Source organism: Anomaloglossus baeobatrachus, chromosome 1 (assembly GCF_048569485.1).
Source record: "Anomaloglossus baeobatrachus isolate aAnoBae1 chromosome 1, aAnoBae1.hap1, whole genome shotgun sequence".
Lineage (NCBI taxonomy): Eukaryota > Metazoa > Chordata > Amphibia > Anura > Aromobatidae > Anomaloglossus > Anomaloglossus baeobatrachus.
In genome coordinates, this window is record NC_134353.1 from 654,871,238 (window position 1) to 654,898,647 (window position 27,410).

The 27,410-nt window shown below is 51.1% G+C and overlaps 1 protein-coding gene across 1 annotated transcript in view; it reads right to left on the reverse strand.

Moving 5' to 3' along the window:
• Positions 1 to 27,410, reverse strand: part of POLE (DNA polymerase epsilon, catalytic subunit) — a 239,812-nt gene that overhangs the window by 187,546 nt on the left and 24,856 nt on the right. Inside the window, exon 6 of the mRNA XM_075319950.1 lies at positions 1,662 to 1,816. Within this exon, the coding sequence (XP_075176065.1) occupies positions 1,662 to 1,816 (155 nt within the window). The remainder of the gene's footprint in view (positions 1 to 1,661; positions 1,817 to 27,410) is intronic.

Below are 27,410 nucleotides of genomic sequence, written 5' to 3' on the forward strand. Positions count from 1 at the left end.
TACTAACTGTATCTCTGATACTACCCAAAGACCCTGAAGGAGTGCTCATAAGAGTTAATAAATATATATATAAATCTACCTTTACATATTGAAATAAACTGAGCCCAGGAAAAAGAAAAAACAACCACTATCGTTAAATGAAGGTGGCCAATTTTGGTCAACTTTTCCCCAGATATGAGGGTTGCTGCAGCCTCAGCAATCCGCAGAACAGGGGACTGCTATAATCCCTCTTTTCTACTTTTTTTTTTTTTTTTTTGTTATCTAAAATGGATGCTGAGGAGGCTGGAGGCGGGCCTAGGAGAGCGGGAAAAACCCCTCCATCGCCCCCCTGTGATGCCTGGGGCTGGGAGGGGGGTGGCGACCGAGCGGCCGGCGGCCAATAGCGCTGCGGCAGGAGGCGGGCCTAGGACGCCGGGGACAGGGCCGAAGCCGGGACCTAAATTTTTGAGCTGCCCGAGCAGGGAAGATACCGACCGGCTGCCCTGCCAGCGAACGGAGCGGCGGCGCAGCCGCGATGACCGGAGCCGTCCGGAAGTTCCGTGCACGCCGCTGCACTCTGCAGCCCGATGTGGATCGGGGCGTCCGGTGACTAGGCCCAGACCGGGGCCTAAATTTCGCCGCCGGCCGAGGAGGGGAAGGTAGGAGAGGGTGTCCTACCTGGTCGGCGGCGGCTCCCCTGTCCAGTGTGCAGGCGTGGAGCTCTGCACCTGTTCCTGTGTGCTCCGCACTCTGGAGGAAAGGCTGCGGCACCAGGGAGAAGAAATAGGAAGGCAGGGAGGTGGACGCCAGTGGGGGGTGGGGGCCCCCTGTAAACGTAGCAGCGCTGCGGGCCCCAGCATACATCCAGACGCGCTGCAGAGGTCCAGTCCCTGCTGTATGCCCCTTACACCCTTTGGGGTGATACCGCAGGGTGAATAGGGGGTGCCCCGGAAGGTTCTGCCCCGCGTGCCGACCCGGGAGTGGTACCACGGAAATTGGACGGGGGAGAGGGCCCGACGTCTCAAGCCTCTGCGACCCAGGGGAGTGGTACCCACACGGGCTGCGAGAGCTGAGGTAGAGAAACGATACCTGTAGAAACAAAAGTACCACAGATGAGAGCGACGAGCGTCGCCGAGAAAAAATTTAAAAAATACGCAAAAAAATCAAGTGGCTGAAGAGGGCCCAGCCGGCCCACATCAGCCTCCTACGACACTAAGCAAAAAACTGATTGAGTCCGCCTCCGGCTCAGGGGTTATACTGCTGGGGAGGAGCTAACTTTTTATGTCTACTTAGTGTCAGCCTCCTAGTGACAGCAGCATAACCCATGGTCCTGTGTCCCCCAATGAAACGATGGAGAAAGGTAAGTTCCTGACCAAAACATCCTGTCAAGAAATGAAACTAGCGGGACTTGGGACCAGTGTTGACAGCTGAACATCGATGGACATGACAGTAGGTGACAGTGAGTGAATTAGTAGCTTGTAAATTTTTCAGTGTAAACACATCCAAGGAGATTTCTCTATAACTGGAAATCCCTTTAAAGTAGGGTTTACATTTCATAAGTACTGTGAGAATAAAAAAAAATATATGTATTTAATAATTTGTTCATCTGTGTGATCTGCAGGCACAAAAAAATAAATTGGCCATCCTGCGAGTTTAGGTGTAGGTATACTTTGTGCCAGTACCTGGAAAGCATAGCAGTGTACGTATCGCTGGCATGATCTCGCTCCTTATTCTTTCGCACAGCTGGAGAAATCTCTTTCCTAACTTTTATAAGATCATCCACAGAGTGAAAGCATAATTTGATATAACTTCTTTTCAGTCCCACAAGATGATTTGGCTGCAAAATTAAAGTGAAATGCAAAATATAAAATCCAATAATGACTTGGCAATTTGCTCACAGTCACTTATATTTTTACTTACATTGGGGAGGGGGGTAGGAAGAAATTCAAAAATAGTTTGGCAATAGAAGGGAATTTTGTTTACTTACCGTAAATTCCTTTTCTTCTAGCTCCTATTGGGAGACCCAGACAATTGGGGGTGTATAGCTTCTGCCTCCGGAGGCCACACAAAGTATTACACTTTAAAAAGTGTAACCCCTCCCCTCTGCCTATACACCCTCCCGTGCATCACGGGCTCCTCAGTTTTGGTGCAAAAGCAGGAAGGAGGAAACTTATAAATTGGTCTAAGGTAAATTCAATCCGAAGGATGTTCGGAGAACTGAAAACCATGAACCAAAAGAACAATTCAACATGAACAACATGTGTACACAAAAGAACAACCAGCCCGAAGGGAACAGGGGCGGGTGCTGGGTCTCCCAATAGGAGCTAGAAGAAAAGGAATTTATGGTAAGTAAACAAAATTCCCTTCTTCTTTGTCGCTCCATTGGGAGACCCAGACAATTGGGACGTCCAAAAGCAGTCCCTGGGTGGGTAAAAGAATACCTCGATAAATAGAGCCGAAAACGGCCCCCTCTTACAGGTGGGCAACCGCTGCCTGAAGGACTCGCCTACCTAGACTGGCGTCTGCCGAAGCATAGGTATGCACCTGATAGTGTTTCGTGAAAGTGTGCAGACTAGACCAGGTAGCTGCCTGACACACCTGCTGAGCCGTAGCCCGGTGCCGCAATGCCCAGGACGCACCCACGGCTCTGGTAGAATGGGCTTTCAGCCCTGAAGGAATCGGAAACCCAGAAGAACGGTAGGCTTCAAGAATCGGTTCCTTGATCCACCGAGCCAAGGTTGACTTGGAAGCCTGCGAACCCTTACGCTGGCCAGCGACAAGGACAAAGAGCGCATCTGAACGGCGCAGGGGTGCCGTGCGAGACACGTAGAACCGGAGTGCCCTCACTAGATCTAATGAGTGCAAATCCTTTTCATAATTTGTGAATTGGATTAGGGCAAAATGAAGGTAAGGAGATATCCTGATTGAGATGAAAAGGGGATACCACCTTAGGGAGAAATTCCGGGACAGGACGCAGAACCACCTTATCCTGGTGAAAAACCAGGAAGGGGGCTTTGCATGACAGCGCTGCAAGCTCCGACACTCTTCGGAGTGATGTAACTGCCACTAGAAATGCCACCTTCTGCGAAAGACGTGATAAAGAAACATCCCGCTGCGGCTCGAAAGGTGGTTTCTGAAGAGCCGTTAGCACCCTGTTAAGGTCCCAGGGTTCCAGCGGACGCTTGTATGGTGGGACTATGTGGCAAACTCCCTGCAGGAACGTGCGGACCTGCGGAAGCCTGGCCAGGTGCTTTTGAAAAAATACGGAGAGCGCCGATACTTGTCCTCCCTTGAGAGAGCCGAGTGACAAACCCTTGTCCATTCCGGATTGAAGGAATGAAAGAAAAGTGGGTAAGGCAAACGGCCAGGGAGAAAAACCATTATCAGAGCACCAGGATAAGAAGATCCGCCAAGATCTGTAATAGATCTTGGCGGACGTTGGTTTCCTGGCCTGTCTCATAGTGGCAATGACATCCTGAGACAATCCTGAAGACGCTAGGAGCCAGGACTCAATGGCCACACAGTCAGGTTGAGGGCCACAGGATTCAGATGGAAAAACGGCCCTTGTGACAGCAAGTCTGGGCGGTCTGGAAGCGCCCACGGTTGACCCACCATGAGATGCCACAGATCCGGGTACCACGATCGCCTCGGCCAATCTGGAGCGACGAGAATGGCGCGACGACAGTCGGACCTGATCTTGCGTAACACTCTGGGCAGCATCGCCAGAGGAGGAAACACATAAGGCAGTCGAAACTGCGACCAATCCTGAACTAATGCGTCTGCCACCAGAGCTCTGTGATCCTGAGACCGTGCCATGAAGGCCGGGACTTTGTTGTTGTGTCGTGACGCCATGAGATCGACGTCCGGCGTTCCCCAGCGGCGACAGATCTCTCGAAACACGTCTGGGTGAAGAGACCATTCCCCCGCGTCCATGCCCCGACGACTGAGAAAATCTGCTTCCCAGTTTTCTACGCCCAGGATGTACACTGCGGAGATCGTGGAGGCTGTGGCTTCCACCCACTGCAGAATCCGCCTGACTTCCTGGAAGGCCTGACGACTGCGCGTGCCTCCCTGATGGTTGATGCATGCGACGACTGTGGCGTTGTCCGACTGTATACGGATCCGTCTGCCCTCCAGCCACCGATGGAAGGCCAATAAGGCTAGATACACCGCCCTTATCTCCAGAACATTGATCTGAAGGGAGGACTCTACCGGAGTCCAGGTTCCCTGAGCCCTGTGGTGGCGGAAAACCGCTCCCCACCCTGACAGGCTCGCGTCCGTGGTGACCACAGCCCAGGTTGGGGGTAGGAAGGATCTTCCTTGCGATAGAGAATTGGGACGGAGCCACCACTGAAGAGACTTCTTGGTTGCAAAGGACAGAGACGTTCCTGTCGAGGGAAGTCGACCTCCTGTCCCATTTGCGGAGAATGTCCCATTGGATTGGCCGCAGATGGAATTGCGCAAACGGCACTGCCTCCATTGCTGCCACCATCTTCCCCAGGAAGTGCATGAGGCGCCTCAAGGGGTATGACTGACCCCGAAGAAGAGATTGTATCCCTGCCTGTAGGGACAGCTGCTTGTCCAGCGGTAGCTTGACTACCGCTGACTGTGTATGAAACTCCATCCCGAGGTAAGTCAGTGATTGGGTCGGTGTCAACTGGGATTTTGGGAAGTTGATTATCCACCCGAACTGCTGGAGAGTCGCCAGAGCGACTGTAAGGCTGTGTTGACACGCCGCCTGAGAAGGTGCCCTGACTAGGAGATCGTCTAAGTAGGGAATCACCGAGTGGCCCTGAGAGTGTAGGACCGCCACAACGGATGCCATGACTTTGGTGAACACCCGTGGGGCTGTCGCCAGGCCGAAAGGTAATGCCACGAACTGAAGGTGCTCGTTCCCGATGGCGAAACGCAAGAAGCGTTGATGTTCGGGTGCGATCGGCACATGGAGATAAGCATCCTTGATGTCGATCGATGCTAGGAAGTCTCCTTGTGACATCGAGGCGATGACCGAGCGGAGAGATTCCATCCGAAACCGTCTGGTTCTCACATGTCTGTTGAGCAATTTGAGGTCCAGAACGGGGCGGAATGATCCGTCCTTCTTTGGCACCACGAACAAGTTGGAGTAAAAGCCGCGACCATGTTCCTGAGGGGGAACCGGGATCACAACTCCCTCTGTTTTCAGAGTGGCCACTGCCTGAAAAAGTGCATCGGCCCGAGCGGGGGGCGGAGAGGTTCTGAAGAAACGAGTCAGAGGACGAGAGCTGAACTCTATCCTGTAACCGTGAGACAGAATGTCTCTCACCCATCGGTCTTGAACTTGTGGCCACCAGGCGTCGCAAAAGCGGGAGAGCCTGCCACCGACCGAGGATGCGGTTCGGGGAGGCCGAGAGTCATGAGGAGGCCGCCTTGGAGGCAGTGCCTCCGGCGGCCTTTTGGGGGCGTGACTTAGACCGCCACGCATAGGAGTTCCTCTGGCCTTTCTCCGGCCTGTTGGACGAAGAGGACTGGGGCTTTGCGGAGGGACGAAAGGACCGAAACCTCGATTGAATTTTCCGTTGCTGAGGTCTCTTAGGTTTGGACTGGGGTAAGGAGGAGTCCTTTCCCTTGGATTCCTTAATAATCTCATCCAATCGTTCGCCAAACAATCGGTCGTCAGAAAACGGAAAACCGGTTAAGAACCTCTTGGAGGCCGAGTCTGCCTTCCATTCGCGCAGCCACATGGCCCTGCGGACTGCCACAGAATTAGCGGATGCCACCGCTGTACGGCTAGCAGAGTCTAGGACTGCGTTCATGGCGTAGGAAGAAAAAGCTGTCGCTTGAGAAGTCAGAGACGCAACCTGCGGAGCAGAATTACGTGTGACTGCATTAATCTCAGCCAGACAAGCTGAGATAGCTTGTAGTGCCCACACGGCTGCAAAGGCCGGGGCAAAAGACGCGCCCGTGGCTTCAAAAATGGATTTCACCAGGAGCTCTATCTGCCTGTCAGTGGCATCCTTCAGCGATGAGCCATCTGCCACCGATACTACAGATCTAGCCGCCAATCTAGAGACTGGAGGATCCACCTTGGGACACTGAGCCCAACCCTTAACTACGTCAGAGGGGAAGGGGTAACGTGTGTCAGTAAGGCGCTTAGTAAAGCGCTTGTCCGGAACCGCTCTGGGCTTCTGGACAGCATCTCTGAAGTTAGAGTGATCTAAAAAAGCACTCCGTGTACGTTTGGGGAACCGAAACTGGTGTTTCTCCTGCTGAGAAGCCGACTCCTCTACAGGTGGAGGCGGGGGAGACAGATCTAACACCTGGTTAATGGACGAGATAAGATCATTAACTAAGGCGTCCCCTTCAAGTGTATCAAGATTGAGAGCAACGTCAGGTTCAGAGCCCTGAGCTGCGACGTCCGCCTCGTCCTCCAGAGAGTCCTCGGGCTGGGAACCCGAACAGCGTGAAGAAGTCGGGGAAGATTCCAAGCGAGCCCGCTTAGTCGGTCTGGGACTGAGATCCGGGCAGGAATCCTCCGCGTGGGACCTAGGGCCCAACCTGGGAGCGCGCTGCGGCGCGGACCGAGAGGGGCCTGGAGGCGACGAGCTAACGGGGACCGGGGCCTGTGTAAGGACCGGTCTGGACTGCAAAGCTTCTAGCAGCTTGGCAGACCATTTGTCCATAGACTGAGCCATGGATTGCGAAAGTGACTCAGAGAGTTTCTCAGCAAACGCAGCAAACTCTGTCCCTGCCGCCTGGACAGGGGGAGCAGGGGGGTCTACATGAGCCGAGGGGCCCACTAGTGACCGAGGCTCCGGCTGAGCAAGCGAAACAGGGGTTGAGCATTGCTCACAGTGAGGGTAGGTGGAACCCGCAGGCAACATAGCCGCACAAGAGGTACAGGTCGCAAAAAAACCCTGTGCCTTAGCACCTTTGCTCCTTGTGGACGACATGCTGTTGTCTCCTAGGAGAGTGATCACTGAGGGTATATGGGAAGGGGTATACAGCCCGACCGAACAGAAATATGTATATAAATACGTATCTATTCCGGCACCATGGGGGGGGACCAGCACCGGGTGACCGGTGTGGCTTACCGACCGCTAAAAAGTGAGTGTGTGTCCTCCAGATTCCCTGCCTTAGGTCTCCCAGAGATGCAGAGCTCTTCTCTGATAATCCTCCACCGGCAGAATGCCAAAAACATGGCTGCCGGAGCTCTCAGGGGAGGAGTGGAGCCGAGGGCGGTGCTAGAAAAGTGCGGGAATCTGGGGTCCCCACAGTGATCAGTGAGGGGGGAGGAAACATACAGGATGCTCCGGCCCTCACAGCCGACGTCAGGCCGGCCGTCCCGCCCTTACCCCTGACAGGCAGGCCCGGGGGCGGGATTTTTACTACTAGGCCGCGATGAAGCCGGGGACTAAATTTAAGACCGCGGCCGACAAGCAGGCTCGGTCGGCGCGGAAGTCCGCCGGTCTTCAGAAATCAGCAGCTGCTGCAGCGTCCGGGAATAAGGCGCTCCATGCACAGTCCCCATGGGGACACAGAGTACCTTATAGTTGCAGGGCCCGATCCCTGAGGAAGAATAGACTCCTGTCCAGCAGATTCCCACAGGGGCTGCGGAGGGAGCCCGGTCCCAGTGAATGGATGACCGGTCAGGATCCCACTTCTCCCAGAGCCACTAAGGGATGGTGAAGGAAAAACAGCATGAGGCTCCGGCCTTTGTACCCGCAATGGGTACCTCAACCTTAACAGCACCGCCGACTTTAGTGGGGTGAGAAGGGAACATGCCGGGGACCCCGTGGGGGTCCTCTTTTCTTCCAACCGATATAACTAATCTGAGAATGCATGAGTGGATGTGTGCCTCCTTCCACACAAAGCATAAAACTGAGGAGCCCGTGATGCACGGGAGGGTGTATAGGCAGAGGGGAGGGGTTACACTTTTTAAAGTGTAATACTTTGTGTGGCCTCCGGAGGCAGAAGCTATACACCCCCAATTGTCTGGGTCTCCCAATGGAGCGACAAAGAAATAGCACATTAAGATAAATTCACTGGCTCAATCCCCCCCATCACTTCAGCACCACTCCTCAGTCTCCGTCAGGATGAGAAACTGACACCTCGTTCACAGTCGAACATTGAGGTTGATGATTGTCTGCAGCAGTCAGGGGACTGGTATTCGAGGTCACCTAAGATGTTCCATTCATTAGCCGCCCGACTGCTGCTGCGTGCAAACACTATTGCTCATATGATGTAGTATTATCGTAAAAATTCTCAGCTTATAAAGCCAGCTTTTATCTTTTTTTTCGCTCAGTATGCAGGGGATGTGTGCTAATATACAGAAACCCATCTTAGTAAACAGTACTGCAGTGTAAAGTACAGGGAAAAGAAAATAACAGGCAGGTGTCTATAGGCCTTGTTACTCAGGCAAATAAACTACCAATAGGGGTCAATAAATGTGACGCCCTGGCAAAACCAGGGTGTCACAGAGCCTGCAGAAATCCATCAAAGTGCAGGCCATTTCCTCCTTGGCACCAACACAGTCCTCACACAGATGCACACCAACCAATCAGGCCCTACTCACCCTCTCCTAAGGAAAATGGGAGGGATTGGAAAGCACTGAGGAAGTGTTAGAGCAGAGTTTAGTGAGTCTGTGCTGAGGTCAGTGAAAAGCTGACAGGGGAGGCTTGCAGCTCCGCGGAGAAAGTGGTAGCCGGGGTTGGGGGGCCCTGGACTACCGGACTAGGTGGCTGTAGGGGCCCTTGCTGTGCATCCGTGTGCGGGACCTGAGTACACCCCTGCAGAGGCTACCGGCATCCGGCCTTGGTTCACTATAAGAACTCTGTGAGACTTTAATCTGAATAGTGAGTACACCAGTACCCCCAGGCACAGTGCCGCACTACGCCGCCCTGCCCTGCACCCCTCCAGCAGTTCCATCGTCATCACCCCAGTGGCCCCCGGGACTCACACCACCTAGCTGCGCCACAACACCGCCACCCAGGAGCCCCAACCATCATCAGCAGCGATGGTGCCAACAATCACCACGACCCGTGGGTGGCGTCACGAACAATCTCCATAGTGGCCCCGGCCGCACACCCACCCAATTACCAACCCAATCCTCATTTTAACTCGTGGGCGAGGAGCGCTGCTCGAGCCCCGGGTCCGGCCCACACGAGCCACCAAGGAGAAGGTACCGGACCCGAGCGTGATCTCCCCGGGCAGCCCCCGCGACGGGGGGGGGGGGGGGTGATCTGGCCCCCGCCCGCGACATAAACAATACAGAAGTTTAGATTAGAACTTGCTAATGATTGGCAAGGAAGGAGGCTTTGTATGGTAGCTCTCCTGCCCCTGTAAGCAGCATATCCAGGAGGGAACGTGCTGCCAACCAACAATTTTAGGTGTCATGTAGGATGTAATAATTTGCTTGTTTGTTAGCCGATCGCTGTGCAAGTGTACATGGGACATGGATCTAGAACAATCACTCCAGCTGATAATCATCCCAATGAGGCCACGTTGAGACATTCAGTATTTGGTGAGTTTACCTCAGTATAAGCCAAAACCAGGAAAGTGTAAAATATACAGGAGTGGTGACGTGTTTCTATTATACTTTACCTCTGATTGTTCCACTCCTGGTTTTGCCTTACAAATATACAAATGTAACACACTGACTAGTGATGGGCGAACCTCCCGATGTTCGTGTTCAGGAGACTCTCCCGAATATTTTGTAAAGTCCGTGTTCGGGGTCGGAGATAACGCAAACTGACGCGTCCTGCAGCCTCAGTCTCCCACCGCTTCTTCTTCCGTGTCCAATTATCGCTGTGCCGCCTGGTAACCATCAAAAAGGACCTTACGTAATGTCATAACCATGTGACCAGTCACGTGTGAATGTTGTATTAACTCATAGGCTACAGACTGGTCACATGACTATGACGTCATGCAAAGTCCTGTAGTATCAGCATGCTCACTGGTACTCGGTGCTCGCCAGAGCATCTCAGTACTCTGTATACTTGGCGAGTGCCTTGTACCTGCGAGATGCTTGGGCACATGCTTGGCTCCCCCTCCTTGCATGTTCGCGCTCTTTACAGAGTCATTCCACATGCAGGGATTGGCTGCCACACACTAATGCCACAGCCATGAATAGCAGCACCGATAATCAGGTGATCGGAGACCACCGTTGCTATAGTAACCGGCTCGTTAGGTTACTATAGCAACGGTGACGTCACCGCTTACCAGGGTGGATAAAAATCTTGATTTTTTTAAAAAAAATCAAAAAAATCAGATTTTTTTGATTTAACCCTTTCACGACCGGCCGATTTTTCGCTTTCTGGTTTTTTTTTCGCCATTCTTTTTTTGAGAGACGTAACTTTTTTATTTTTCAGTCAATATGGTCATGTGAGGGCTCATTTTTTGCGGAACGAGCTGTACTTTTAAATGAAACCATCAGTTTTACCATATTGTGTACTAGAAAATGGCAAAAAAATTCCAAATGCTGAAAAATTGCAAAAAAAGTGCGATAGCACTATGGTTTTTGAGATATTTTATTCACTGTGTTCACTATATGGTAAAACTGATGTGTGGGTGTGATGCCTCAGGTCAGTGCGAGTTCGTAGACACCAAACATGTATAGGTTTACTTTTATATAAGGGGTTAAAAAAAAAATCGGAAGTTTGTCCGAAAAAAGTGGCGCACGTTTTACGCCATATTCCGTGACCCGTAGCGTTCTCATTTTTCAGGATCTTAGGCTCAAGGACGGCTTATTTTTTGCGTCTCGAGCTGACGTTTTTAACGGTACCATTTTTGCGCAGATGCTACGTTTTGATCGCCTCTTATTGCATTTTGCGCAAAAGTTGTGGCGACAAAAAAACGTCGTTTTGGCGTTTGGAATTTTTTTGCCGCTACGCAGTTTACTGATCAGATTAATTGATTTTATATTTTGATAGATCGGGCATTTCTGAACGCGGCGATACCAAATGTGTGTATATTTTTTATTTTTTTAACCCTTTAATTTTCAATGGGGCGAATGGGGGGTGATTTGAACTTTTAGGTTTTTTTGTTTTTTTTTAATTTTTTAAAACTTATTTTTTTACTTTTTTTTTATTTTACTAGTCCCCCTAGGGGGCTATTGCGATCAGCATTCCGATCGCTCTGCAGTATCTGCTGATCACAGCTGGAAGGCTGTAAACAGCAGATACGCTGTCTTTCTCTTTTGCTGTGCCCCGGGCACAGCGAAAGTGAAACCAATTCATGTGTAGTACAGGAGTCATCACATGACCCTGTACTACCATGACAACTATCGGGAGTCACGTGATCGCGTCACGTGACTTCCGGTTTCGGCGGTAAGTAAAACTTTACCGCGATTGCGCTTATGGCGCTGTCATGTATTGACAGCGCCATATAAGGGGTTAATCGGCACGAGCAGATAACGATTCTGCTCGTGCCTAGCAGGCACACATCTCAGCTGTGAAAATCAGCTGAGATGTGTGCCGATCGCGGCATGCTGCCGCCGGAGGACCGCGGGCAGTAAGATTATGTCATTTAGGACGTAATTTTACGGCCCGCGGTCGTTAAGGGGTTAAATCAGATTTTTTTTATTTAAATCATTTGATTTAAATCAGATTTTTTAATCAAGTTGTACACAAGCAAAACTTTGTCTTTTTGCGAATCTAATTGTTTTACACAAATAAAAATATTAAAACAGTTGATTATGAAACCTAATAATTTTTATTTGCACTATTAAACACTCAGAATTGAACTACAGAGAGTAAGTACTTTTTAACAATAGCCTATCTCTAACGTTTGAAGTAAGCAAACATCTTCAGTGAATACATCAGTCCTTTAAGCCTACTGTTTATTTAGGACTTTTAATAGGAAAACCAGTTGTCCTGCTTTAGCAGTTCCTAAGCGGTTTCGGACTGTTGTGTGCACAAAACCAAATGAAGAAGAAGGGAATTTTGTTACTTACCGTAAATTCCTTTTCTTCTAGCTCTTATTGGGAGACCCAGACGATTGGGGTATAGCTACTGCCCTCCGGAGGCCACACAAAGCACTACACTAAAAAGTGCAAGGCCCCTCCCCTTCTGGCTATACCCCCCGTGGTATCACGGGTACTCCAGTTTTAGTGCCAAAGCAAGAAGGAGGAAGCCAATAACTGGTTTAAACAAATTAACTCCGAGAAACATCGGAGAACTGAAAAAACCGTTCAACATGAACAACATGTGTACCCGCAAACAACAAAAAAATCCCGAAGGACAACAGGGCGGGTGCTGGGTCTCCCAATAAGAGCTAGAAGAAAAGGAATTTACGGTAAGTAACAAAATTCCCTTCTTCTTCAGCGCTCTATTGGGAGACCCAGACGATTGGGACGTCCAAAAGCTGTCCCTGGGTGGGTAAAGAAATACCTCATGTTAGAGCTGCAAAAAACAGCCCTCCCCTACGGGGATGTCACTGCCGCCTGCAGGACTCTTCTACCTAAGCTGGCATCCGCCGAAGCATAGGTATGCACCTGATAATGCTTGGTGAAAGTGTGCAGACTGGACCAGGTTGCTGCCTGGCACACCTGTTGAGCCGAAGCCTGGTGACGTAATGCCCAGGACGCACCCACGGCTCTGGTTGAGTGGGCTTTTAGCCCTGAAGGAACCGGAAGCCCCGCAGAGCGGTAGGCCTCTAGAATTGGTTCTTTGATCCATCGAGCCAGGGTGGCTTTAGAAGCCTGCAATCCCTTGCGCGGACCAGCGACAAGGACAAAAAGTGCATCGGAACGGCGTATGGGCGCCGTTCGGGAGATGTAGATTCTGAGTGCTCTCACCAGATCTAGCAAACGTAAGTCCTTTTCATACCGGTGAACCGGATGAGGGTAAAAGGAAGGCAAGGATATATCCTGATTAAGATGAAACGAGGATACGACCTTAGGGAGAAACTCCGGAATGGGGCGCAGCACTACCTTGTCCTGGTGGAACACCAGGAAAGGAGCCTTGGATGACAAAGCTGCCAGCTCAGACACTCGCCGAAGCGATGTGATCGCGACAAGAAACGCCACTTTCTGTGACAGTCGAGAAAAGGAAACGTCCTTTAGAGGCTCGAAAGGCGGCTTTTGCAGAGCAACAAGTACTCTGTTCAGATCCCATGGATCTAACGGCCGCTTGTACGGGGGCACAATATGACAGACCCCCTGTAGGAACGTGCGCACCTTAGGAAGACGTGCTAGACGCTTCTGAAAAAACACAGACAGTGCCGAGACTTGCCCTTTAAGGGAGCCGAGCGACAAGCCCTTTTCCAACCCCGATTGCAGGAAGGAAAGAAAGGTGGGCAATGCAAATGGCCAAGGGGATACTCTCTGTGCAGAGCACCAAGATAAGAAAATCTTCCACGTCCTGTGGTAGATCTTAGCAGACGTTGACTTCCTAGCCTGTCTCATTGTGGCTACGACTCCTTGAGATAATCCTGCAGACGCTAGGATCCAGGACTCAATGGCCACACAGTCAGGTTCAGGGCCGCAGAATTCTGATGGAAAAACGGCCCTTGGGACAGTAAGTCTGGTCGGTCTGGCAGTGACCACGGTCGACCGACCGTGAGATGCCACAGATCCGGATACCACGATCTCCTCGGCCAGTCTGGGGCGACGAGTATGACGCGGCTGCAATCGGATCTGATCTTGCGTAACACTCTGGGCAAGAGTGCCAGAGGTGGGAAGACGTATGGGAGCCGGAACTGCGACCAATCTTGAACTAATGCGTCTGCCGCCAGAGCTCTTTGATCGCGCGACCTCGCCATGAATGCCGGGACCTTGTTGTTGTGCCGGGACGCCATTAGGTCGACGTCCGGCACTCCCAATCGGCGACAGATTTCCTGAAACACGTCCGGGTGAAGGGACCATTCCCCTGCGTCCATGCCCTGGCGACTGAGGAAGTCTGCTTCCCAGTTTTCTACGCCGGGGATGTGAACTGCGGATATGGTGGAGGCCGTGGCTTCCACCCACATCAGAATCCGCCGGACTTCCTGGAAGGCTTGCCGACTGCGTGTCCCCCCTTGGTGGTTGATGTATGCCACCGCTGTGGAGTTGTCCGACTGAATTCGGATCTGCCTTCCTTCCAGCCACTGCTGGAAGGCTAGTAGGGCAAGATACACTGCTCTGATTTCCAGAACATTGATCTGAAGGGTGGACTCCTGCGGAGTCCACGTCCCCTGAGCCCTGTGGTGGAGAAACACTGCTCCCCACCCTGACAGACTCGCATCTGTCGTGACCACTGCCCAGGATGGGGGCAGGAAGGATCTTCCCTGAGACAATGAGGTGGGAAGGAGCCACCATTGTAGAGAGTCCTTGGCCGTCTGGGAAAGAGAGACTTTCCTGTCCAGGGACGTTGACTTCCCGTCCCATTGGCGGAGAATGTCCCATTGAAGTGGGCGCAGATGAAACTGCGCAAAGGGAACTGCTTCCATGGCTGCCACCATCTTCCCGAGGAAGTGCATGAGGCGCCGTAAGGGGTGCGACTGGCCCTGAAGGAGGGATTGCACCCCTGTCTGTAGTGACCGCTGCTTGTTCAGCGGAAGCTTCACTCTCGCTGCTCGAGTATGGAACTCCATGCCAAGATACGTTAGTGACTGTGTCGGAGACAGATTCGACTTTGGAAAGTTGATGATCCATCCAAACGTCTGTAGAGTCTCCAGTGTAGCATGTAGACTGAGTTGGCATGCCTCTTGAGAGGGTGCCTTGACAAGTAGATCGTCTAGGTAAGGGATCACCGAGTGTCCCTGAGAGTGCAAGACTGCTACCACTGCCGCCATGACCTTGGTGAAAACCCGTGGGGCTGTCGCCAGACCGAATGGCAGAGCTACGAACTGAAGATGTTCGTTTCCTATCACAAAACGTAGAAAACGTTGATGTTCTGTAGCAATTGGCACGTGGAGATAAGCATCTTTGATGTCTATTGAGGCAAGGAAGTCTCCTTGAGACATTGAGGCCACGACAGAGCGGAGGGTTTCCATCCGGAACCGCCTGGCGTGCACATGTTTGTTGAGCAGCTTTAGATCCAGAACAGGACGGAACGAGCCGTCCTTTTTTGGAACCACAAAGAGATTGGAGTAAAACCCTCGCCCTTGTTCCTGAGGCGGTACAGGAACCACTACTCCTTCCGCTCTTAGGGAGTCCACCGCCTGCAGCAGGGCATCTGCTCGGTCTGGATGTGGGGAGGTTCTGAAGAACCGAGCTGGAGGACGAGAACTGAACTCGATTCTGTACCCGCGAGACAAAATGTCTGTCACCCACCGGTCTTTGACCTGTGACATCCAAATAACGGAAAAGCGGGAGAGCCTGCCCCCGACCGGAGATGCGGAGGGGGGGAGCTGGAAGTCATGAGGTGGCCGCTTTGGAAGCGGTTCCTCCATTTGCTTTCTTGGGGCGCGCGTGAGCCCGCCAGGAATCTGAGCTTCTTTGCGTCCTCTGAGTCCCTTTGGACGAGGAGAATTGTGTCTTGCCCGAACCTCGAAAGGACTGAAACCTCTGCTGCCACTTTTTCTGCTGAGGTTTGCTTGTTCTGGGCTGGGGTAAAGAAGAGTCTTTACCCTTGGACTGTTTAATGATGTCAGCCAATGGTTCGCCAAACAGTCTATCTCTAGATAAAGGCAGGCTGGTTAAACATTTTTTGGAACCAGCATCTGCTTTCCAGTCCTTTAACCACAAGGCTCTGCGCAAAACTACCGAATTGGCGGACGCCATTGAGGTGCGGCTGGTAGATTCTAGGACCGCATTGATAGCGTAAGACGCGAACGCGGACATCTGCGAGGTAAGGGACGCCACTTGTGGCACTGCTGGATGTATGATAGCATCCACTTTTGCTAAACCAGCTGAAATAGCTTGGAGTGCCCATACGGCTGCGAATGCTGGAGCAAACGACGCGCCGATAGCTTCATAGACAGATTTTAACCAAAGGTCCATCTGTCTGTCATTGGCATCCTTAAGTGAAGCGCCATCCTCCACTGCAACTATGGATCTAGCTGCAAGTTTGGAAATCGGGGGGTCAACTTTTGGACACTGGGTCCAGCGCTTGACCACATCAGGGGGAAAAGGAAAACGTGTATCCTTAGAACGTTTAGAGAAACGCCTTTCTGGATGAGCGTCGTGTTTCTGGATTGACTCTCTGAAGTCAGAGTGATCCAAGAAAGCACTTAATTTACGCTTGGGATAGAGGAAACGAAACTTCTCCTGCTCTGCAGCTGCCTCCTCTGCTGAAGGGGCTGGGGGAGAAATATCTAACAGTCTATTGATGGCTGAGATAAGATCGTTTACCATGGCGTCCCCATCCGGGGTATCCAGATTGAGAGGGGTTCCAGGATAAGACTCCTGATCACTCTCATCAGACGCATCACAGGGAGACTGATTGCGCTGAGACCCTGAGCAGTGTGATGACGTTGAGGGTCTTTCCCAGCGAGCTCGCTTAGGGTGGCTGGGGCTATCATCTGAGTCATAATACTCAGCCTGTGAAGCCGGGGACCCCCTTGCAGTCTGGATTAAATCCAACTGAGGGGGATTAGAGGACAGAGACCTCGCCGTGTCCATAGACTGAGCCCCAGGCATGGATTGCAAAGTTTCAAGGATTTTTGCCATAGTCACAGACATATTATCCGCAAAAACTGCAAAGTCTGTCCCTGACACCGGGGCAGGACTTACAGGCGTCTCAGCCTGGGTCACTATCTCTCCTGACTCCGGCTGGCGAAGCAGCACCGGATCTGAGCATTGCACACAATGGGGGTCCTTGGAGCCTGCTGGTAGAGCAGCCCCACATGCAGCACACGCAGTGTACACAGCCCTAGCCTTGGCAGCCTTGCGTTTTGCGGATGACATGTTGCTGCCTCCTCAGAGCGATCTGGGTATACAGCCAGGAAGCGACCTCACAGTGCAAGCAATAAGGAAATATATATATGTCCAATGACACAGTACACTAATACACACTGAGGCACTAGAGGGGCCAGCTGAAAAGCCGCTTACCGCCCGCTTAAGAGCGGGTGTGTGATCTCCAAAGCCCCCTAGTCCAGGTCTCCCAGAGCCTTGCGTCCTTCCTCCAGCCAGACATGCATGTAATGGCTGCCGGCGTCCTGAGAGAGGAGGGGGGGCGGGCCCTGGGCGTTCCTGGCTAAGAGCGGGAAGCCTGCTTCCCTCTGTGCCTAGTGAGAGGGCTGGAGCATGTAAATCAGGCTCCAGCCCTCGTCGCTGCCGTGAAACAGCGTCTCTCCCCTACCCTGATTGACAGGGTGGGGGCGGGAACGAATCGGAGCTGCCGGCGTCCTAGGCCGCAAAAGCCGGGGACTAGATTTATAAACGCCACCGCCGTAAAAGCGCGGTCGGCGTGTCCCCGGCGAACTAAAAGTCACAGCAGCGCCGCCGGTCCAGCGGGGGTCGGCGCTGCGTTCCCACACACAGAAAAAAGTCCCCCAGTTAAACTGTAGGAACAGTAGCTCTAGCGTTACGGTCCCCGGCGCACTACAACACCCAGCCAGCCCGGAGTGTGTCTGTGCCTGCCGGGGACACAGAGTACCTGTATGATGCAGGGCCATGTCCCTGATGGTACTCCTGCTCGGCATCCACCAGGTTCTATGGGTCTGTGGATGGAGCCCGGCGTCAGAGCTTTGAGGCCGGCAGGATCCCACTTCCACAGAGCCCTACAAGGGGATGTGGAAGGAAAACAGCATGTGGGGCTCCAGCCCCTGTACCAGCAATAGGTACCTCAACCTTACAACACCATCTACGGGTGAGAAGGGAGCATGCTGGGGGCCCTATATGGGCCCTCTTTTCTTCCATCCGAAATAGTCAGCAGCTACTGCTGACTAAAATCTGTGGAGCTATGCGTGGATGTCTGACCTCCTTCGCACAAAGCTTGAAAACTGGAGTACCCGTGATACCACGGGGGGTATAGCCAGAAGGGGAGGGGCCTTGCACTTTTTAGTGTAGTGCTTTGTGTGGCCTCCGGAGGGCAGTAGCTATACCCCAATCGTCTGGGTCTCCCAATAGAGCGCTGAAGAAAACAATCTCTCTACTCCTGCGGATGAAGCCGATGCAGTCAGTAGCTGAGTAGCTAGATTTATTATCTTTGCTGGAAGAACAAGTGAATGCGACTTCCACCAGTCCAGTGGTTTTAGTTCATTAACGACGTTATCTGCAAACATGTATTTTTGAAATGGTGCAGATTCACACTTCAATTTCAGCACAGTTGCCACAGTGTCATGGTTAGTATTGGCGAGCCACTCCATTGCAGAGTTGATTTCCGCCTCAGATAATTTTTTCCCTCTGTAGATGGGATGCAAGATATTGGCTAAATAGTGTTCTTCTTTTAATGCTTGGTCCTTGCGGTGCTGTATTGCAACCTTTACATTGTTTGAGAGGTTCAAGAGATCTAGAGAACCTTCTAAATCTTTCCAAACTTCTGTGGCATCAGCTATGGTTGCAGTATCTTTCTGCATTTTATCCAACGCAATCGATATTGGCTTTAACCTTTCCAAAAGGTCCTTGGCATTTCTCTTCACACCAAGATTTAATACTTTGCTTCGTATATTAGCATCAATTTTATCCCGATGTGTTTCGCAAATGGACAGTAATTTTGACCAGTTGTTAATAAACAGTTCCAAGCAGTCAGCCAAGGTATTCCATCTAACATCTTGTGGTAGAACCAACTTCAGTCCTCCCATTTCCTTGTAGGTTGCATGTGCAAAATGATTATTGCGGAAATATTTAACAATTTCTACAACATGTTCCTTGACACCCAAAATATGCAGGTCTTTTGCCAAAAGATGCAACAAATGGGCAGAACAACCGTATGTAATGACATTTGTGTCATCCTGTGCCAGTTCCGCTCGCATTTTTGCCACATTGCTTGCGTTATCAGTAACTAAGCTCCTTACTTTACATCCAAACTGTTCTTGGCATTGGTGAATTGAGTTCTTAGCAATTTCAAGTAAATATTCAGCAGTATGTGAATTTCCAGATGTGTCGATTGTGTCTGTAAGGTAAGTTTCACCATCTTCTGTTGTGACACAAGTGCAAATTATGGGGTCGTTGTGGATGTTGCTCCAACCATCCAAGCTCATGTTAACAACCTTGTCTTTCAAATATTTTGTACAAGCCGCTCTTTCTATGTCGTATACAGCCTGAAGATGTCTTCCTGAGATATCAAATCTACTTGGTGGTTTGTAGCCTGGTCTAATTCCTTCGATCATTTGTACAAACAATGGGTGCTCAACTAGTCGGAAAGAAGAATTGGTTGCAAATATGAATTTAGCAATTAATTCATCAAAATGTTCTTTCTGGCTCGTCGTAGTCTTTAAGATGAATTTTTCTACACTTTGTTGCACGCAAAGTTTTTTTTTTGGGCTGCTTTGTTGAAGTTGTACCCAGATATTGATTGTCACGTGCAGCACAAGCCATATTTGACCCTGAAAGCACAGAAATTAAAAATATAAATCGACTGCGTATTTGAAGAAGAAGGGAATTTTGTTTACTTACCGTAAATTCCTTTTCTTCTAGCTCTAATTGGGAGACCCAGACAATTGGGTGTATAGCTACTGCCTCCGGAGGCCACACAAAGTATTACACTTAAAAGTGTAAGGCCCCTCCCCTACTGCCTATACACCCCCCGTGGGATCACGGGTTCCTCAGTTTTAGTGCAAAAGCAAGAAGGAGGAAAGCCAATAAACTGGTTTAAGTAAATTCAATCCGAAGGAATATCGGAGAACTGAAACCATTCAACCTGAACAACATGTGTATACAAAAAAACAGGGGCGGGTGCTGGGTCTCCCAATTAGAGCTAGAAGAAAAGGAATTTACGGTAAGTAAACAAAATTCCCTTCTTCTTTGTCGCTCTATTGGGAGACCCAGACAATTGGGATGTCCAAAAGCAATCCCTGGGTGGGTAAAATAATACCTCATGATAGGGCCGTAAAAACGACCCTTTTCTACAGGTGGGCAATCGCCGCCTGAAGGACTTGTCTACCTAGGCTGGCGTCCGCCGAAGCATAGGTATGCACCTGATAATGCTTGGTAAAAGTGTGCAGACTCGACCAGGTAGCCGCCTGGCACACCTGCTGAGCCGTAGCCTGGTGCCGTAATGCCCAGGACGCACCCACGGCTCTGGTAGAATGGGCTCTCAGCCCTGAGGGAACCGTAAGCCCAGCAGAACGGTAGGCTTCAAGAATTGGTTCCTTGATCCACCGAGCCAGGGTGGATTTGGAAGCTTGCGACCCTTTACGCTGGCCAGCGACAAGGACAAAGAGTGCATCCGAGCGGCGCAGAGGAGCCGTGCGGGAAATGTAGATTCTGAGTGCTCTCACCAGATCCAACATATGCAAATCCTTTTCACATTGATGAACTGGACGAGGACACAAAGAAGGTAAGGAGATATCCTGATTGAGATGAAAGGGGGATACCACCTTAGGGAGAAACTCCGGAATCGGGCGCAGCACCACCTTATCCTGGTGAAATACCAGGAAGGGAGATTTGCATGACAGCGCTGCTAGCTCGGACACTCTCCGAAGAGACGTGACCGCTACTAGAAAAGCCACTTTCTGAGAAAGGCGAGACAGGGAAACATCCCTCATAGGCTCGAAAGGCGGCTTCTGAAGAGCAATTAGAACCCTGTTCAGATCCCAGGGCTCTAACGGCCGCTTGTAAGGAGGGACGATATGACAAACCCCTTGCAGGAACGTGCGTACCTGAGGAAGTCGTGCTAGGCGCTTCTGAAAAAATACAGATAGCGCAGAGACTTGTCCCTTAAGGGAGCCGAGCGACAGACCTTTTTCCAACCCGGATTGCAGGAAGGAAAGAAAAGTAGGTAAGGCAAATGGCCAGGGAGAAACTTCCTGAGCAGAGCACCAAGCTAAGAATATCTTCCACGTCCTGTGGTAGATCTTGGCAGAGGTTAGTTTCCTAGCCTGTCTCATGGTGGCAATGACCTCTTGAGATAATCCTGAAGACGCTAGGATCCAGGACTCAATGGCCACACAGTCAGGCTCAGGGCCGCAGAATTCTGATGGAAAAACGGCCCTTGAGACAACAAGTCTGGCCGGTCTGGTAGTGCCCACGGTTGTCCTACCGTGAGATGCCACAGATCCGGGTACCACGACCTCCTTGGCCAGTCTGGAGCAACGAGGATGGCGTGGCGGCAGTCGGACCTGATTTTGCGTAGCACTCTGGGCAACAGCGCCAGAGGTGGGAACACATAAGGCAGCCGGAACTGCGACCAATCTTGAACTAAGGCGTCCGCCGCCAGAGCTCTGAGATCGTGAGACCGTGCCATGAAGGCCGGGACCTTGTTGTTGTGCCGGGACGCCATTAGGTCGACGTCCGGCCTCCCCCAGCGGCGACAAATTTCCTGAAACACGTCCGGGTGAAGAGACCATTCCCCTGCGTCCATACCCTGGCGACTGAGGAAGTCTGCTTCCCAGTTTTCTACGCCCGGGATGTGAACTGCGGATATGGTGGATGCCGTGTCTTCCACCCACGTCAGAATCCGCCGGACTTCCTGGAAGGCTTGCCGACTGCGTGTCCCTCCTTGGTGGTTGATGTATGCCACCGCTGTGGAGTTGTCCGACTGAATTCGAATCTGCTTGCCTTCCAGCCACTGCTGGAAGGCTTGTAGGGCAAGATACACTGCTCTGATTTCCAGAACATTGATCTGAAGGGTGGACTCTTGCTGAGTCCACGTACCTTGAGCCCTGTGGTGGAGAAAAACTGCTCCCCACCCTGAAAGACTCGCGTCCGTTGTGACCACCGCCCAGGATGGGGGTAGGAAAGACTTTCCTATTGACAATGAGGTGGGAAGAAGCCACCACTGAAGAGAATCCTTGGCCGCCTGAGAAAGGGAGACGTTCCTGTCTAGGGACGTCGACTTCCCGTCCCATTGGCGGAGAATGTCCCATTGTAGTGGACGCAGATGAAACTGCGCGAAAGGGACTGCCTCCATTGCTGCTACCATCTTCCCCAAGAAGTGCATGAGGCGTCTCAAGGGGTGCGACTGGCCGTGAAGGAGAGATTGCACCCCTGTCTGTAGTGAACGCTGTTTGTCCAGCGGAAGCATCACTATTGCTGAGAGAGTATGAAACTCCATGCCAAGGTATGTTATTGATTGGGTTGGGGTCAGATTTGACTTTGCAAAGTTGATGATCCACCCGAAACTCTGGAGAGTCTCCAGCGCAACGTTCAGGCTGTGTTGGCATGCCTCTTGAGAGGGTGCCTTGACAAGTAGGTCGTCCAAGTAAGGGATCACAGAGTGACCCTGAGAGTGCAGGACTGCTACTACTGCTGCCATGACCTTGGTGAAGACCCTTGGGGCTGTCGCCAGACCGAAAGGCAGGGCTACGAACTGAAGGTGTTCGTCTCCTATAACGAATCGTAGAAAACGCTGGTGCTCTGGAGCAATCGGCACGTGGAGATAAGCATCTTTGATGTCTATTGATGCTAGGAAATCTCTTTGAGACATTGAGGCGATGACGGAGCGGAGGGATTCCATCCGGAACCGCCTGGTTTTCACATGCTTGTTGAGCAGTTTTAGGTCCAGAACAGGACGGAAAGACCCGTCCTTTTTTGGTACCACAAACAAATTGGAGTAAAAGCCGTGACCTTGCTCCTGAAGAGGAACAGGGATCACCACTCCTTCTGCCTTTAAAGAGCACACCGCCTGCAGAAGAGCATCGGCTCGGTCGGGAGGCGGAGAAGTTCTGAAGAATCGAGTTGGAGGACGAGAACTGAACTCTATCCTGTACCCGTGAGACAGAATGTCTCTCACCCAACGGTCTTTGACATGTGGCAGCCAAATGTCGCCAAAGCGGGAGAGCCTGCCACCGACCGAGGATGCGGAGAGAGGAGACCGAAAGTCATGAGGAAGCCGCCTTAGTAGCGGTTCCTCCGGCTGCTTTCTTAGGGCGTGACTGAGCCCGCCAAGAATCTGAGCTCCTCTGATCCTTTTGAGTCCTTTTGGACGAGGAGAATTGGGACCTGCCCGAGCCTCGAAAGGACCGGAACCTCGACTGTCCCCTTCTCTGTTGGGGTTTATTTGGTCTGGGCTGAGGTAAGGATGAATCCTTACCCTTGGACTGTTTAATGATTTCATCCAATCTCTCACCAAACAGTCTGTCACCAGAAAATGGCAAACTGGTTAAGCACTTCTTGGAAGCAGAATCTGCCTTCCATTCCCTTAACCACAAGGCTCTGCGTAAAACCACGGAGTTGGCGGACGCCACTGCCGTACGGCTCGTAGAGTCTAGGACAGCATTAATAGCGTAAGACGCAAATGCAGACATTTGAGAGGTTAAGGACGCTACTTGCGGACCAGATGTCCGTGTGACAGTGTCAACCTGCGCAAGACCAGCTGAAATAGCTTGGAGTGCCCATACGGCTGCGAATGCTGGAGCAAACGACGCGCCGATAGCTTCATAGATGGATTTCAACCAGAGTTCCATCTGTCTGTCAGTGGCATCTTTAAGTGAAGCCCCATCTTCCACTGCCACTATGGATCTAGCCGCAAGCCTGGAGATTGGGGGATCCACCTTTGGACACTGGGTCCAGCTCTTGACCACATCAGGGGGAAAGGGATAACGTGTATCCTTAAGACGTTTGGAGAAACGCTTATCTGGATAAGCGTGGTGTTTCTGGACTGACTCTCTAAAGTCAGAGTGGTCCAGAAAAGTACTCAATTTACGCTTGGGATACCTGAAATGGAATTTCTCCTGCTGTGAAGCTGACTCCCCCACTGGAGGAGCTAGGGGAGAAATATCCAACATTTTATTGATGGACGCTATGAGATCATTCACTATTGCGTCCCCATCAGGTGTATCCAGATTGAGAGCGGTCTCAGGATCAGAATCCTGATCAGCCACCTCTGCCTCGTCATATAGAGAGTCCTCTTGCTGGGACCCTGACCAGTGTGATGAAGTCGAGGGTCGCTCATAGCGAGCTCGCTTAGGCTGTCTGGGACTGTCGTCCGTGTCAGAGCCATCACCCCGGGATGCATGGGACCCCCCCGGAGCACGGATTTGTTCCAAATGAGGGGGGCCAGGGAGCATTGAATCAACAGTGCCCATGGTCTGAGGTACCGGTCTGGACTGCAAAGTTTCAAGGATTTTAGTCATAGTCACAGACAATCTATCAGCAAAAACTGCAAACTCTGTCCCCGTCACCTGGACAGTGTTCACAGGAGGTTCTCCTTGGGCCACCTCTAGCAGAGGCCCCGGCTGAGTAAGTGCCACAGGGGCCGAACATTGCACACAATGGGGGTCAGTGGCACCAGCCGGTAGAACAGCCGCACATGCGGTACAGGTAGCATAGAAAGCCTGTGTCTTGGCCCCCTTGCTTTTTGCGGACGACATGTTGTCTAGCAATCTAGGAGGGTATATAGCCAAGAATAGCGACCGTACAGTGCAATGTATAGAATACAAGCATATACAAATGAACACTTCGGCACAAGTGGTTTCAGCACCCGAGGTGCCGCTTACCGCCCGCTGCCAGCGGGTGTGTGGTCGCCAGAATCCCGTGTCTGGGTCTCCCAGAGCTTGTCTCCCCTCTCCAGTCAGACTGCAAACAGGAATGGCTGCCAGCGTCCTGTGAAGAGGGGCGGGCCGTGGGCGTGCCCCAGACAAAGTGCGGGAAACTGGCGTCCCACTGTGCCCAGAGAGGGGGGTTGGAGTATGCTAAGCAGACTCCAGCCCTCGGCGCTGAAGTTCAGCACAGCGTCCCGCCCTTCCCCTGACTGGCAGGCCTGGGGGCGGGAACGAAACGGAACTAGGCCGCAAAAGCCGGGGACTCGATTTATAAGCGCGGCCGCCATATAAGCGCGGCCAGCGCGGAAGTCCCCGGCGCACCACAAGTCCCAGCCGCGCCGCAGCGCTGCTGTAAAAACCGCCATCAGCGGCCGGCGCGGTAGTTCCGAACACATAAACTCACTCAGCAAGCTGCAGTGAGTATAGCACAAGCGCGCCGCGCTGCTGCCCCCGGCGCACTAACACACCCAGCAACGCTGGTGTGTGTGTGCGCGATTTGTACGGGGACACAGAGTACCTTAATGTAGCAGGGCCCTGTCCCTGACGATACTCAGCTCCATGTCCAGCAGATCCCCAGGGCTGTGGACGGAGCACGGTCTCCTGTGCCTGGAGACCGATAGGATCCCACTTCACCCAGAGCCCTAAGGGGATGGGGAAGGAAAGCAGCATGTGGGCTCCAGCCTCCGTACCCGCAATGGGTACCTCAACCTTAACAAACACCTCCGACAAAAGTGGGGTGAGAAGGGAGCATGCTGGGGGCCCTAGTATGGGCCCTCTTTTCTTCCATCCGACAAAGTCAGCAGCTGCTGCTGACTAAACAGTGGAGCTATGCGTGCATGTGTGCCTCCTTCGCACAAAGCATGAAAACTGAGGAACCCGTGATCCCACGGGGGGTGTATAGGCAGTAGGGGAGGGGCCTTACACTTTTAAGTGTAATACTTTGTGTGGCCTCCGGAGGCAGTAGCTATACACCCAATTGTCTGGGTCTCCCAATAGAGCGACAAAGAAATATAACGAAAATATTGAAACAAACTTTTTGAACAATGTAATGGTCCTCATCCTATAAGGGCTGTCTCAAAAGTTATGCTACTCAAGTTTTCCGGTGAGGTTGCTGTAATACTGGTAACTAATATCAGAGCCTCAGCAACTGAAAAAAATTATGTCACAAAAGTTTTAAAAATTTTTTTTTTTTTTAAAATGGTCAATTTGGCAGACTTCAAAAGTGAATTGCAGCCTACAATAAAAAAAAATAAGCGTATACACACTTTATTTTTACTTAAAGGACATGTGCACCTTTATTTTTTAAGGTGCAGCCAGTCACAGTGTGCACGTCCTCCCCCCGCAGCTCTCTTACCTCCGATGTCAGCGCTGCGGGGATCCGTGGCTTCGTTCTGCCCGTCCGCGAGGAGCGTGCGGCCCGCTGACGTCATGCCGCTGGATCACTGCGAGTAGGCCGCAACCGGAGGACGGGAGGCAGACTGTCAAAACGAAGCCACGGATCTCAGCGCTGCGGGGATCGGAGGTAAGAGCGCTGCGGGGGGGGGGGACATGTGCACCTTAAAAAAATAAAGGTGCACATGTCCTTTAGCGTTAATTTTCTGTGAAATATTGCCTTAACATAAATTTAAATTCTATACTCCAGAACTACCAGTGCTAGAAATTTTTCTTTTCATAGACTTTAACCATCCCAGTAAAATGTCTGTTAAAAAAATAGGTTGTAAATTAATTGCCAGACTTACCACTAGTACTAGGCTCCTGGTGCATAAGAAGCTGTGGGGGTTCATTGACATTAGTTGTATCACTATCAACATCTTCATTTCCCTTCTGGTTGCAGTTTTCATAATGTGATTTCAAACGGCAAACAAGTCCTTGGATATCCTTTTGACAGTATTTGCACTTTGCTCTTGCACCTTTCTTTCCAAGATCTGCTGCTGGCATCTCAACAAAATGAACCCAAATAGGGTCTCTCTTATGACCTGCTGCCATGGCTCACACAGATCACTTATGAAGTTTGATTGTTACTACAGCCTGAGCCAAGCACTGCTGATGTTACTACAGCCTGAGCCAAGTACTGCTGACTATCCAACAAGTTTGGGCATGTCAACTGAATGCAGGGAAAAAGAAACTAAACCAAAACTGAAACCAAGCTAGAAGTGTGGAATTAAAGGGGCAGTATGAACAAAATGTGGAGGCTATTAATAGTTTATACAATTAAGACATGCTGCTTTTAAACACCTACCTATTGCCATATAGTAAAACAAAAAAGATTTTTACTTACTTTGGGGTCCCCCCCTCACCCTGGCGTTAGATCGTTGCCCCTAGTTTCGTCCGTGTAACTATGGGCGCACATGCACACTGCTCTCACTTCTCATTTTAATCGTGATTTATATTAAAAAAAAACCTTTTGATTTAAATCAGTGATTTAAATCATGATTAAAATCATGATTTAAATCGATCCGATTTAAATAGAAAAAAATCTTTTGATTTAAATCGTGATTTAAATCATGATTTAAATCGGCGTGATTTAAATCAATCCACCCTGCCGCTTACCAACCCGCCGCAGACTCTGCTCGATTGCACAGCACAGGGAGCAGCCACGTTTTTCCTCCCTGTGCTGTCTGATATGGCAGAACTGCATCTGTTGAAGAAGACAGAAAACCAGGATCGTGGAGGGGTGAGAGGGAGTAATAAAGATGGAGTCCCTAAATGTGTCTGTGTATTTATTTCTAATAAAGTATTTTTTCTCTGTGTGATGTGGTTTTTTTTAACCCTTTATTGGAGATTCTTAATAGCTGGGTCAAACTTGGCCTGACATTAAGAATCTCTGGCTTAATACTAGCTGGTAAAACAAAGCTGGTATTAACCCCTTATTACCCAGCATGCCACCAGGCCCGCTGGAAGAGTTGGATACAGTGCCACAAGATGGCGCCTCTATGAAAGTGCCATTT